Source organism: Quercus lobata, chromosome 11, assembly GCF_001633185.2.
Source record: "Quercus lobata isolate SW786 chromosome 11, ValleyOak3.0 Primary Assembly, whole genome shotgun sequence".
NCBI lineage: Eukaryota > Viridiplantae > Streptophyta > Magnoliopsida > Fagales > Fagaceae > Quercus > Quercus lobata.
The window spans coordinates 18098039-18112744 of record NC_044914.1 but is presented as its reverse complement, the minus strand read 5'-3'; the positions used below and the strand labels follow the sequence as shown (position 1 = coordinate 18112744).

The window sequence follows — 14706 nt, the reverse complement described above, 5'->3', positions numbered from 1 at the left end:
TTGAATTACAGCCTAAAAGGTTTTTGGTACCATACAATTTTACTTTGGATTTCTTTTTTTAAATCTAATGTCACATATTTTTATAGCTTTTTTTTTAATTTTTTTTTATCATGGTTGTTGACATTCTATTATAATTGATATATTATAAAATAATATTAAGGATGCATTTAGATACCGCTTATTTTGCTGAAATTAAAACTGAAAACTTATTATTGAAAGTACTGTAGATAAAGGTAAAAGTTAGTTAAAATAATACAATGGGACCCATAAATAGTAGCAAAAATAAGCTGCAAAAATAAGCTAAATAATAAAATAATTTTAATTTTTAATCGGTTCCCAAATGCACACTAATTGTGAGTTCAAGTGGAAGTTAGGGGAGTCCATTTTTTTTCTTAAAAACAAAAAAAAAAAAATTCGATTCACATGAGTACATTTTGGTCCCTTTTGGCCTTGGTTTACTTGGGTCCATTTTGATTCACTCCAGTCCATTTCGATGCACTTACTTAAGAATGAGAAAAGATAGATTTGAGTTGAGAATTATTTAAAATCTGAATTTATTAAAATATATAGAACTCAAACTTGTTCCAAATTCTATTAAGGTTAAATTGCAAATTATACTTCTAAAGTTTGGGGGTGTTTGGATTTAACACTTTAAAGTTTTAGAATTTGGATTTTATCCCTTGAAGTTTGGGGATGTTTAGATTTTACACCCTGGTGTTATAAAATTTAGATTTTATCCCCTAAAATTTGAGGGTGTTTGAATTTTACATCCTTAAATTCTAAAATTTTAGGATATAAAATCCAAATACTCTCAAACTTTATGGAATAAAATCTAAACATCCCTAAAATTTAAGGGGTAAAATCCAAATTTTGAAACGTTAGAGTGTAAAACTTAAATATCTCCAAATATCAGGAGGTAAAAGCCAAATTTTAAAACTTTTAGATGTAAAATCTAAACACTCCAAACTTTAAGGGTGTAATTTATAATTTATCTTTCTATTAAATTTTAGCAAATGTTTCTAAATTATTAAAAAAAAAAAAAAATCAAATTTGCAAAAGAAAAAAAGGGGGAAAAAAAAAAGGACAATAAAGATAAATGGTTTAACCGCCAAGACCAAAGCTTCCCAATCCCACAAGCACAACAATGCAAGGTGTGGAGCTAAGCTTGTTCTACTCTTCCAGTTCCAGTACTACTCTCTCCAAAACCCTTTCCCTTCTCTCCCCAATTCCCATTCCCAAACCTCCTTCCCTCTTCTCTCCAATTCATCTCTCCCTTTCCCTTTCTCTCTCCAAACGCTCTCTTCCCCACCACATTTCTCGTTTCTCAAGCACCAATCAACAACAACCAAAACAGAACCAGAACCAGAACCAGAACCAGGACGGAGAGGAATCCGACGGCGAGGATATCGACGTCGCCGCGCTCGAGAAAGAAGCCAGAAACGCTGCTCGAGAGTACTCTACCTCCTTATCCCGCCAGTTAACAATCGGTGAGTCTTTCGATTTTGAATTTGAATTTTCATTTCCATTCAATTTCTGTTGTATTCAATCAAGTCATCTGGTTTCAGAGGACGAGCCCAATGTTCCGATCCAACGCGGTCGAAAGCAGAGCAAGCGTAAAATTACCACTATAAATGTCAGTAACCCATTTCCCATTTTTAAAGCTATTTACTTTCTTTGTTAATGTGTGAATAATAAGGTAGTGGTTCATTGCTAATGTTGTCTCTCAAAAACAAATTAAATTTTGTAAAACATATCAAATTTGGAATGTGATGAAATTATGAAACCAGTGTTGTTACTCAAAACTATATTCATATGGGAAACAGGAATTGTTGCAAACTTTACAACATCATCAATCAGTCACAACAAAAACCCAACTGACACCCAAAGCTTCTTTGAAGTACAAAGAAAGTAAAAACTTGAAATTTATTGAGAAAGTCATTTCCTTTAGTTCTCAATTGTTAATCTTTCATTGCCCCTCTCTTAGATCACTCTATATAAGTAATGAAGTGGAGATGAAAGAGGATGAGCACATTTTTTAAACTGTCTCTTCACGCCTTTCTCCCTCCAAGCTTCAGCCTTTTTTATCCTACTTTCATCTAAAATCCTACCAAAATCCCAAATCAACAAGTAAAGATGAAAATTTTAAAAGAAAAAAGAAAAATACCTTTCTGGATTGCATGTGTATAGCTGCACAATTTTTACATTACAACCTGAGAAACCATGTGAACCTTCCAACAAACTGTGTGAACCATCTTTGTGTATCTTAGTTTCTTTCTTAGGGCGCCAAAGTGTAGCTTGAGATGGATATGTTTGTTGGCGAAGCAGAATGAATGTAGACAGACTCAAGACTCTTTCCAGCAGCTAAAGTGTTGAGCCATGATAAAAAAAAAAAACATAGGAATCACCGGACTTTGTTAGTCCCCATATAGGACCATAAAGCTTGGAAATTGAAAGCTTGAGATCCGTCAGTGTCTTAGCAGACTTGTTGTCACAATTGTGGAATATCTGTAGTAATTTGTCCCATTGGCATTCCATGAAGTTGTCAACTTCTGTTCTACGGCAATTGGGCCTCAAGATGCTGCTGCAAAACGTAATACTCAGTTAGACCTTATTTTCCAATAGATACTTTAAAAATTAGTGAAGCTCATCTCTAAACAAATTTGGTAAATTACATGGACCATAAGAGGTCTGGGTATACCTGGAGCTGGAATAACTTTGGATTTTGGATTTTGGAGTTGGCTTTGGTTGGATAACAACAGGTTTAGGTGCTGGAGCAACCGCTGTAAGAAAAGTTTATCCATCAAATATCGTGATTAAATGCCCATAATGAGTCAATGTAAGTGAATTTTAGAGATGATCATGTTATAGCGCATTTACTTGGAAGGAGCTGGTTATACCCACCATGACCACCACTTAGTCATGCCAATAAACCAAAAATAGGAGCATTGTTGTAGGTAGCAGGCTCAGTTTGCTCATACTTGTCTCTTTCATCAGCAAAGTTGTCATAGGAATCTGGACCACTAATGACTGCACCAACAAGGAGATTGGGATCGCTTGCTTTCCTGCTGAACCAAGTGGCAAACCCCCACAGCAGCTGACAAATGAAGGGTTAACCTTGATGGAAACAATCAAGGAAGCCCTGTGGTGAACTTGTTGTGCGTAGTTGTTTCCATATCCCACCATGTAACTTGTGGCTCTTGGATTGTCCCCAAAAAGGTAGTCCACCTGAGAGTTTTAACATTTCATAACATCAATTATATGCTTCACATAACTTGTGCAAATCTTTATTACTTGTGATATAATCAAAGCTCAATTCAACAAAAACAATGCAGAATTTGCACAATATAATTAAATTACCTGTTTTTTGGAGACGGAGATAAGCTCATGGTGGAACATTTCCAGAAGCACAATTCATGTTTCTTTCAGCAGAAGCAAAATAATTAGAGTAGACAGCAGTTAGAAAAGATGCCCTATTCACAAATTGCATGTTTTTCCACCTCTGGTGGAAGATAAGGTTGCTGGGAGTCTTCTGAACATTCTAACTGCCCTTTCCAAGGCAATTGTTCATGAAAGATTCTGCCTTCTCCTGGTACTTCTCAAAGACTGATGCATTGCCACCAGCTTTCCCTTGCATTAGGAAGTGCAAGCAAATAGACAAACCAATTATTCATGCACTTGTTACATGGTTGAGGTTTTTGATTGACAAATTATCATACAATGAAGTCCATGTGATTTTCAACATGTAACATATTTCTGAAAAAGCAAATTAAGTAGTATAGTTTAGTTCATGAATTATTACCTTGGCCACAAGTTTCTGAACCCCAGCATACTTGACATCCCAACTAAACTCACTCATGCTTCATGTAGTTCCACTGAGAGAGTCACCATTTATCCCAAGGTAGTTCAAGTAGTACTGATTTTCAGCTGCCTGGTACAACCATGCAGCAGCCCAAAGCAACTCATCCTACACACACACACAGCAAAATCAAATCAATAAAAACATACCACATAAACACTATTATTGCAGTAGTAAGTCTTCAAAATTAATTGAAAACCATTCTCTTTTCGATCCAATTTATGGATCAGATTAGATAGTACAAATCTAAAGTGTATCTAGTTTCACATTATTAAAAATTACAAATTACGTGACACCAAACATGTTTACATTAAAAAAAAAACTTACTTTGTAACCACTGATAGATTGGTAGTACTTTTAGGCCACAGAGATAGTGCCATCATATTTTCCTCTGTATTTGTCCACAAAATCAAATAGCTGAAGACCAAAAAAGAAAAAAGATTTATGAATTAGAAAATATAAAAAATACTATGGTATACATGTAATGTAATATCACGAGAAGTGTGAGGGTTAATCATTTTTTTTTTTCATTGTTTTTGTGAGATTTACCTGAAGTATATTTGTGGGTACTTTGGTTAATAGTAGATAACCTTGAAATTAAGAATCACTTATTTAGAAGATACAAGAAGTTGACAGTGTAAAATATAAATGAAGTTTAAGAATAACAAAGGATATCCTTGTGAAAGTTTGTTATATAGGTCATACCTAGTGCACAAAGCTTCTACTTTTGCGGGATTTGAGAGAAGTGATTGGTAGGCAGCTTTACTCCCAATTTATTGTAAATATGGGAAGAAAGAGTTCCATAATTTGCACCTACCCTCAATTTTGTTTATTTATATTTCAAAGTTAACCACAAAAATAGATAAAGAACCTAAAGAAATTGCATGTTTCAGTGATGCAATTTAACTGATAAACTTTAGCTGTTGCTTACTAAAGTTTATAAATTCAATGTGCAGATCCCTGACCATCTACTTCCAAGGGTTGCAATTGTTGGAAGACCAAACGTTGGTAAATCAGCACTGTTTAATCGTCTTGTTGGGGTATTTGATCAATAATTCTGGCTTTTGATTCTCTGATTAGTATTGATGCTTTCCCATACTGTGGGAATAAAAATTGAAACTTCCACGTGTGTTTTCACAGTGAAAGCTGACTTTCTTTGATTAATACAGGGGAACCGGGCAATTGTGGTGGATGAACCGGGAGTTACTAGGGATCGCTTGTATGGTAGATCCTTTTGGGGAGAGTATGAATTTATGGTGGTTGATACTGGAGGTGTTCTCAATATTGCAAAGTCACAGGTTGATGTTATGGAAGACTTGGCTATTACCACAACAATTGGTATGGATGGGATTCCACTGGCCTCCAGGGAGGCAGCAGTTGCCAAAATGCCCTCAATGATTGAGAGACAAGCTATAGCAGCCGTGGAAGAAGCATCTGTCATAGTATTTCTTGTTGATGGACAGGTATTTTGCATGATTGTATGACTTAAATGTACTGTCTGTCTTTTTTCCATTATTTTGTCCAATCCTCTTGAACTTTCTCTTTCAGATTCCCATGCTTGTTAGTGCTGGGAAAAACATTGTATATTTTTCCTTTGTGTTCTTGGAACTTAAAGCTATTTTTGTGAATGAATGTATTGTGTCTTCTGGCCTGTAGAAATTTGGTAGTACTGTTATGCATAAATTTAAGATTTGCCTAGAAAGTTATCTCTATGTTGAAGATCATTTCTCATGGTGAAGCACATGTTGACATATCATAGGGAGCCTCTTTTCCACCTTGAAAGGCCTTCTAAGAAATATTTCAATATACAAAGGCCTTAAGGGTGGTAACTAGTAATAGTAATTTCTTGGGAACTATATATTCAACCTATTTGGAATGTTTTCATTTGTTTCCAAGTTCTTGTCTTTATAATTGGGCAAGCAAATGTTTATAATACAAAGAAATAAAGATAATGATGAACAGGCAGGTCTGACCGCAGCTGATGAAGAAATTGGAGACTGGCTACGAAAGAACTACTCAAACAAGTATGTCATTCTTGCAGTTAACAAGTGTGAGTCTCCACGTAAAGGACTCATGCAAGCATCAGAGTTTTGGTCCTTGGGGTGAGGCATCTCTTATTATCTCCTTCTTTCTTCTTCTTATTTTCAAGTTTTTGACACACATAGCAGTTGTGTATCGGTTAACAATGTGGATTTTTGTTTAAACATTAATTTTATTTAGCTTTTTGTGATTCCAAATTTAATGTGACTTTGTGTGGTATTTGTGTTGTGCTAATTTAGTACGAATATGTATGATTGTGATATTATATCTAATGCACCAAGGAGCACCATCTGGAGGCTGCATATAAATGTGGAAAAACGACCATGAATCCTCTATTATAATGGCTTGAGACTTGGACTGCATTAGATTCTGTGTGGGTTTGGATTCAGCGGAAACGCCGAATCCTGTGTCGCGTTTTCCTTTTTTTTTTTTTCTTTTTTTTTTTTTTTGCTTTCACGCGTTTAAGGGAGAGACAAAAGTTACTGTTCAAGAGACATGTCACTGTTCATACATTGTTTAGCGTTGTTCACAGATTAAAAAAATATTAAAAATGGGTCCCACGATACTATTCACACATTTAAAAATTATTTTGCTATAGTGTTTTCAGTTTTCAGTTTCAGCAACAATAAGTTTAATCCAAACAGAGCCTCTATCTCTAACATAGTCAATGCATGTTAATATATTTTAGCGGACTCCACTAATGTAGTTTCTATATTCTTCTCTTCTTCTTCTTATTATTATTATTTTGGAAAAACACACTGATGTTTGGTTGGATACCATCTTCTAGTTCTATTTTATGTGACTCTCTAAGTTAACATCAAAATTTGTTATATACTATTTCTATGGGAGAAACCCTTTGTGTTGGATACTTTTTTGAGCTTTGTGAGTTTTGATAAATGGATTAGTGCTCATCATTTGCAAGTAGTTGTAATTCACTTGTGCATTTAAATTATTGTTAGGAAACATATTTCTTGATAGTAAAGAATGTCCACCTTAAGCCAACAGCCTTGTAGCTCACAACTAGCACCTCTTAGTATTTCCAATGGAAACGTCTAGGGTTCAACTCTCCCTTCCCCCATTGTAACTATTGAATTATCAAAAGAAGAATGTCCATCTTAAATTACATGAGAGATCAATACCCCTTAATAACTTTTCCAGCTTACCATTACTTTATTTGAAAATTCAATACCCTTTTTTCACTACTTTTATTTTTTTTAAACTAAAATGGTTTAAGGGGCAGTTTGGAAACTTATATATTTTGTTTGAAAGACAATGCGTTAAATAATGTTCCCTTAAAAAGTTGGATTTTCTAAACGGAACTAACAAAATGGGACAAAGAGAGTGTATATATATATATATAACATTTCACCTTTGGGGTCACATTGATTCTTTGGCAGACTTTATAGTTTTTGAAAAGACAAGGTGAAAGACTAGAAATTTGGGAAATAGAGATAATTTCATGAGTTTTGCAGTGATGAAATTCAAAGTAATTTTTCTGAATGTTAGGACTTCATAAAGAATGTTATGTCCAAGATTCCATTTGTTATGTTTATGTATGTGCGTGTGCGTGTGCGTGTTGCAGTGTTGTCTATTACTTAAATATATGGATTGTGTAGAATGAGTTTTGTATTTAACAGAATCTGTCACTATAATCAAGTTTATAGGATATTCATGGTGGACTTAAATTTCTTGTTTCTTCACTTATGTGGTTCTGATATTAAAAAGTGTACCTCACTTTTTGATTGATCAATTAGGTTTTCACCACTTCCAATATCTGCTGTATCTGGGACTGGAACTGGAGAGCTTCTTGATCTTGTTTGTTCAGGACTGAAAAAAATTGAGGTTTGTATGTCCAAAAGTTGAATATCTAACTCTTACAGAGTTTTTGTATCAGTACGGCAGTTTGATGAAATTGGAAACCTACGTACTGAGCTCCAAATTTTTTGTTGAGCTTGTTGATATTTTCTTGAGTAGTTCTTCCTAATATGACAAAATTTGCACTTCTGGCCATTATCAAGTGTACTGCACACATAAGCATTTTCACCTCTGGTGCTTTGAAACTTTTGTTTATTTAATCCATCTATGCTTATAAATAGGGTACAGAAATTCGTGATGAAGAAGAAGAAGATTATGTTCCTGCAATTGCTATTGTTGGCCGACCAAATGTTGGTAAAAGTAGCATTTTGAATGCATTGGTTGGAGAGGATAGAACAATTGTTAGCCCAATCAGTGGTACTACTCGTGATGCCATTGATACTGAATTTACTGGACCAGATGGCCAGGTTTGATTAGTTTACATATTCAACCTGTCATTTATTTATAAAATTAAAAAAAAAACATATTCAACCTGTCATTGAGCAGTACTCCAGTTGCATTTGTGTTATTGCCCAAAACTTATGAATATCTAGATACAGTGAGCTTAGCCAAATAATACATATAAAATGCATAATGTTATACAGGATATCATACATAAATAAATAAATATATATATATATATATATCTATATAAACAACCAAGCCTTAGTCCCAAAACTTTGAGGTGGGTTATGGATCCTCAACATACTAGTCATGGTTGGCCACATGTATTCTTTTCCACCATTCTATTTTATTCAAAATCATACCCTCAGTTACTTCCTTAATTGACATGTCATTTTTTACTACACTTTCTATCAATGTTATTATTGGTCTTCCTCTACCTTTTTTTAGCTCCCTCAACTTGGATATATATATATATATATATATATATGTATGTATGTATGTATGTATGTATTCCCTTATACTTTTTAAGATTGAAATATTAGTACAGATCTTGCTAGTTGATTGATGGAATCTTAATTTTGTTGGTTTACATGCATTACAAATGAGTGCATGTTATCAGATAGCTACTCTATATGTGCTGTAATATTGCTTAAATAGGAGAGTAATAACCATCCGTAGTGTGGAATCATTAATGACTTAAAAATGCATTTATTACACTCACAAATTTTCCCAGATACTTTACACAATAATTACTTGTTTGCAGAAGTTCCGGCTTATAGATACTGCTGGAATTAGAAGAAGGGCAGCTGTAGCTTCAGCAGGTAGTATTACAGAAGCTTTATCAGTGAATCGGGCATTTCGAGCCATACGTCGTTCTGATGTTGTCGCTCTTGTCATCGAGGCCATGGCTTGTATCACGGAACAGGTACTTCATCCATGTCTTTTTCTAGGGTCATAATCTAATTGATGTTTTAAGAGCATGCTTTAGACCTTATTTGTGCTGGAAACAAAACTGTATCGTAGCTTGTTGCAAAATGTGGTGAAAGCAATCATGCCCGTGATAGCTTTAACATACTATAAGAAGTTCTTGAGTTTTCTGCCTTTTTTGTGCTGGAAACTGCATGGCACCCTGTTGCTCTATATGGTGAAAATAATTATGCCTATGATGGATTGATTGATATTTACTCAAAACTGCAGGATACCCAGAATCTATTTTCATTACGTTAAATGATGCGTCTCAATAAATATTTTAAATTATTGATGTTGTTTGAGGTGTATTATGTGAAGTTAAACATTAAATTACTGTGAATTGTGGTCTTATGCATTGTCTTTGGGGTGACACAAGAATTGTGATTTCCTGCCTGTGCTTCATGATTACTCTTAATGTATAAATTCAGTTTAGGATTCTATTATTGAAAAGGAGATCATTACAAGAATAAGTACACCTCACAGAAAAAAGGTTAGTCCATAATTTAGGTTGTGGGGTGTCTATTCTCAGGGAAAAAGAAAAAGGTTTTGGGGGTGCACATCCCCTGCCCATCTCACCCCAAAATCCATATTTTTTCATGTTTGCTGTCTTTTTATATAAGCTTTCTAATAAGTGGGCTGCCATGTCTTTCAAGCTTAAAACACACTAACATCCCCCATCATTTGTAATCCCATCCAACAACCTTGATATTAGTCTAGACCTTAGTGCCGTAAGCATGCAAAATAGATGAAATTACTAGAACAGGGGTTTCCTAGGATTCAATCATAAGACCGAAGATATGCAAAAGCTCTGGTACCATGTTTTGGAATTGAAAAATGAGAAAATATGGAATTGAGGATTGCTTTTCCAACCACCAACTTTTCAAAAATCCCTCTTGAAATATTTTTTCAAATAAGGAGGGCCTACCATAGAGTTTCTGGCTCCTCAATATAAATCATAAACAGAGTCTACCACAGTTTCAAGTGCTTGTGCATTTGGTGGATCACACCCACACTTCTTTTAGCAGTCCTGGCCATTGATTGCAAACCAGTTTCATTGACCAAAACAGGAAGAGTGTCTCTAACAAATTTGAGTTTTTTCTCTTTTGGCCTGCGACTTATTAGTAACATACGGAATCAAGTAGATTAATATATCAAATTTTCACGGAAATTTTAAACTAATCAAGTTAATCATACCAATTAAAGTAAGTAGTAATCAGTTTCAAAGGGGCATAGAATGCTTTATATGTGAATAAGTGTGTAATACTAATCCATTTCCATTTCAAAAGGCATTCTCCAAGCTTCACTTGTCTGGCCAACTCCAGATATAATTTTTGAATAGCTGAAATTTATATGATCCACTGTTAGTGGGTTTTAACCAACAAATAGAGAGAGAAAAGCAGATATGGTAGCTGAAAATGTTGTAGTCTTGCAGATGATCTCTTGCTCCTAAGTAGAGGCTGTCTTATCATACTCTCCACTTGATTTCAATATTTTTTTCCTTGAAAAGCTCTTTGGTGCTGCAGACATTTGGATTCTCTATGCTTTATTAATTGAGATCATTGTTTGAAAGAAAGTAATTCATATTAGATGAATGATGGTGATAACTTGAGCTTCAAGAAATATTTTGAGAGAATGGATTGCTCTTTTGATTTTCTCAAATCTAGAATTACTGCTCTTTGGCCTGTTAATAAGGTGAGATGCAGGCTGGTACTTTCCACTAGTGATCAGTTCTTAATTACGTTATATTGTATTTCCTTAATATCCTAGGATTGCAGGATTGCTGAAAGGATAGAGAGAGAAGGGAAAGGGTGCCTGATAGTTGTCAACAAATGGGATACCATACCAAATAAAAATCAGCAGACCGCAACATACTATGAGCAAGACGTTAGGGAGAAAATTCGTGTTCTTGATTGGGCACCTATTGTTTATTCAACTGCAATAGCTGGTCATAATGTTGACAAGTATGTTCAACTGAACCATAAAAGAATATATTTTGTTTCATAACTACAGTCCAGTTGCATTCTTTACCAAATTCTATCCTCCCTCTGCACTTCTTATTGTCTCTAAGAAAATTCTTTACTGTATATGATACCTGAGCATCTTAGCATAGCGAGTCCTAGGTAATCGCATTTGTGCCAAGTGCAGGATCATTATTGCTGCTAGTACAGTTGAAAAGGAGAGGTCAAGAAGGCTTAGCACTTCCATATTAAATCAAGTTGTACAGGAATCACTAGCTTTTAAATCACCTCCAAGGACCCGAGGTGGCAAGAGAGGACGTGTTTATTACTGCACTCAGGTAATGCAATATATGGCGGTAGTCTGTATACCATGAGTGTTTTGATGCATTTTGTCAGTGATGCATTGTCGTAGTTTTTGAGAAAAGATTCAATTTAGATCAAATTCATTATGTTGTTTTGTTAGATAGAGCTGAAGTATTTTTAACATACAATTTTGGCCAAAAGCATGTGGTTTTAGTTCGAGTTTTACTGGATCTAGAGATGCTGAAATTTTAGGGACCCACTCCCTCTTGGAACATGTCCATAAAAGGAGTGTAGTAGAGATGAGGATGTTAAGATGGATTTGTGGCAACACTAGGAAAGATGGAATAAAGAATTAAATTATTTGTGAGAAAGCAGTGGCAGAGATACATATTTTTGAGTGGGTCCAATTGCACCCGCCGAATTGTTTTTTTTTTTTTTTTTTTTTTTTTTTTAAGGGAAAAAAGGATACATAAATTTAAGAGATATGAAATATCTGTACAATTGCATCCACTGATTTTTATTTATTTATTTATTTTTTTAAAATAATATTTTTAGTTTTTTTTTTTTTTTTTTGTGGGGCAATTATGAGAACCTTTGAAAAAGGATTAGATCCTATCGCAATTCTAAAAGTGGTCCTAAAAGATAAAACTCATTTAAGTATTCACAGTTTTAGTTAAATTCTGTATTAGTTTAGTGCAAAGTTTTTGTTAGGTTGTCAATTAAAAAAATTCAAATTAAATTCTTAAAAGTGTTGAAGTTGCTATTTTTGAATTATTTTTGGATAAATTTCTCAAGAGAAAACCAGTATCAAAGCAAACGGTATTTGCCCAAGAAACTAGTAGCCAGAATGAAATTGTTCAAAGCAAAACCATCCATCTTAAAGTTGACTGGGAAAATCTTCTCATATATCTTGGGCTACAGACTAAAATTTTAGAATACCATCCAAATTATTGTGATAAAGTTAAAATGGCATATCTACAAAAGGGTCCTTATTAACCTCATAACCACAACTTTCCATTAAGAAAAATTGGATTTTTTTCATTGATATTCAATAGTGCTTGGTTTGATGAGTATGGAAATTGGCTGTAGTATAGTTAACAAACACCTGTTTGTTTTTCTTTTAAGCAGAATATTATCAAATCCATGTATTTATTTACTTATTTTAGTTAAGACCCATGCAAAAAAATTCCTAGCTCCGCCTATGTGAGAATGTGAGGATGGCATCAGTTGAAGATAGAATATGGTGAAGAATTGTCTTAGATTGTTAGATATGTACAAATGTGCAATGAAGGCTTAGGAATGAACTAGTACAAGTGTATAATATTAATCTGGAAAAAGACAAAAGGAAAAAATAAAGGTAAAATTAAAAAAAAAAAAAATTAATGAATTCACTATAAAAAATAAAAAATAAAACTTGGATAGAAGGAAAGATATGACTATTAAAGAGGTAACTGACAACATGGTCCTAGATAGGATTGGAAAGCATAAAAGGATTTATGTAGCCAATCTCAATTCCTCGGGATTACGGCTTAGATTTCGAAGAATTGGAATTTGGAAATGATGTGCACTATGTTAGGGCAGGGCAGGGTAGAATTGTTTTATGAACTTTTTTCTCCTTTAATGCAAATAGTGTATTTTTTTTAATGTATTGTATAAATGAACCACTCCAAGATATAGTGTATCTTACTTGATTTCCTTTTGCAGGCTGCCATAAGACCACCCACATTTGTTTTCTTTGTTAATGATGAGAAACTTTTCCCTGAGACTTACCGGCGTTATATGGAGAAGCAACTACGTACAAATGCAGGGTTTGCTGGTACTCCAATTCGTCTTCTTTGGCGCAGCAGACGAAAAATGGAAAAAGATGAAGGTCAGTAGCATTCTTATGTTATAACCATGGTATTTGTTTCTTTCAGTTGCTTCAATAATGGTGCCAACTTGTTAAGGTAGACTTTATGCATGTATGGTTTTTCTATGCATGTATGCATTTGTGTCACCTATTTTGGGTGATGATCCTGCTCTTGATAATATGGTCTTGCTTTTTAAAATGTGTAACAAAATAGAATTAGTTTGACTTGCGATGTTGGAATGGTTACTTAAACATTTAATCAATTTAAGTGTCTATGTTTGATTTGTTTACAGGTAGAGCTGCAAGGACACCAGCAAATCTTGTGCCACGTGATAGAAAATTAGAATTGGCTTCATGAGTAACAAGGTTCTCACCATTTTAGAACCAAGGCCAACCTCCACCACAAAGGCGCTGATGTGAAAAGAGGTCTTTTCTTTTTCCTTTTTTTTTTTTTTTTTTTTTTTTTTTTTTTTTTTTTTTTTTTTCACGGGAAAACTTCATGCAGCCAACTAAAATCATCTAGTGGCATGGAACTTACTGACTGTTGAATGATTGAGGGGAATTTGGCTTGAGTGGCTAGTAAATTCTTTTCTCTTATTGATTAGGAGTGGGTATTAGTATTACTTTATAATCCCACTGAAAAACCAGCAAAACAAGGAGTGACAATGTGTATGCATCCCCTGATTAGATGATGCTGGTCGCGACTCATGAACTTGTAACTTTGTGTTTGGGGGTGGATTAGAGTATGGAAATTGTAAATATGATATGAACTATTGGGTTATTAATTAGTTTATACACCCATATTTTTAAAGCTTTTGAGTTCTTAATCCATGTTCTTGACTGGGTCTGTTCTAATTATTAGTTGCTGGAGGTAGGTTGTTGTTAAGATGCTCTAATTGGTGATTGGCAAACAAGCGAGAGGTTACTAGTATGGTGGCAGCTGACTAGAATGAGATTCAGCAAAATAAGGGGAGCATTGGAGAAAAGCCAGGTTCAAACCTTAAGCTGCATTGGTCGTTTAGTGTAAAGATCCTCAAAGAGTTCTTAGTGTAACTTTAACATGAAGTTCCTAAGATTCTATCCAACCATTTTGAAAAGGGTGGATGAGATCTTGTTACATTATCAAAATTTAAACATGTTCAGGCATCCATCCAATGCATTCTTTTCGATCTTGTATTTAAATTAGGACTATTATTATTTTGGTATCTATTTAAATTAGGACAAGATTTAGGTACAATTCATAATGTTTTATATTTCCCCAAGTAAGTTTAATCATGTGATTATATTGACCAATAAGCTACATGGTTGAATTTGATTTTTTTTTGCTCAATACATAGTTTAATTTAATTATCCTTGAAGGAAGACCACTTTTGTGTTGTGATTGAATTTAATTAGAGAACTGAAGAATTGTATTACGATAGAAGTCCTCAAGTCTTAATGCACACCAATAACTCACCAAAATGATTACCATT

The 14706-nt window shown here is 34.1% G+C and overlaps 1 protein-coding gene across 1 annotated transcript; it reads left to right on the top strand.

The window, feature by feature from the left end:
- The first annotated feature begins 1119 nt into the window (after positions 1-1119).
- LOC115968509 (GTPase Der) lies at positions 1120-14513 on the top strand. Its single transcript, XM_031087917.1, has 13 exons — positions 1120-1487; positions 1566-1633; positions 4813-4896; positions 5026-5319; positions 5819-5958; positions 7651-7738; positions 7993-8178; positions 8919-9080; positions 10892-11085; positions 11270-11420; positions 13090-13255; positions 13528-13660; positions 14097-14513. The coding sequence occupies exons 1-12, from the start codon at positions 1145-1147 to the stop codon at positions 13590-13592; spliced, it is 1941 nt and encodes a 646-aa protein (XP_030943777.1). The 5' UTR covers positions 1120-1144; the 3' UTR covers positions 13593-13660; positions 14097-14513.
- The last annotated feature ends 193 nt before the right edge of the window (positions 14514-14706 follow it).

Bases quoted from the DNA above. Each gene is read 5' to 3' on its own strand.
- LOC115968509 (XM_031087917.1), top strand. From the start codon at position 1,145: ATGCAAGGTGTGGAGCTAAGCTTGTTCTACTCTTCCAGTTCCAGTACT. The intron at 1,488-1,565 runs GTGAGTCTTTCG...ATCTGGTTTCAG, and splicing joins ATCCCGCCAGTTAACAATCG to AGGACGAGCCCAATGTTCCG. The intron at 8,179-8,918 runs GTTTGATTAGTT...ACTTGTTTGCAG, and splicing joins TTACTGGACCAGATGGCCAG to AAGTTCCGGCTTATAGATAC.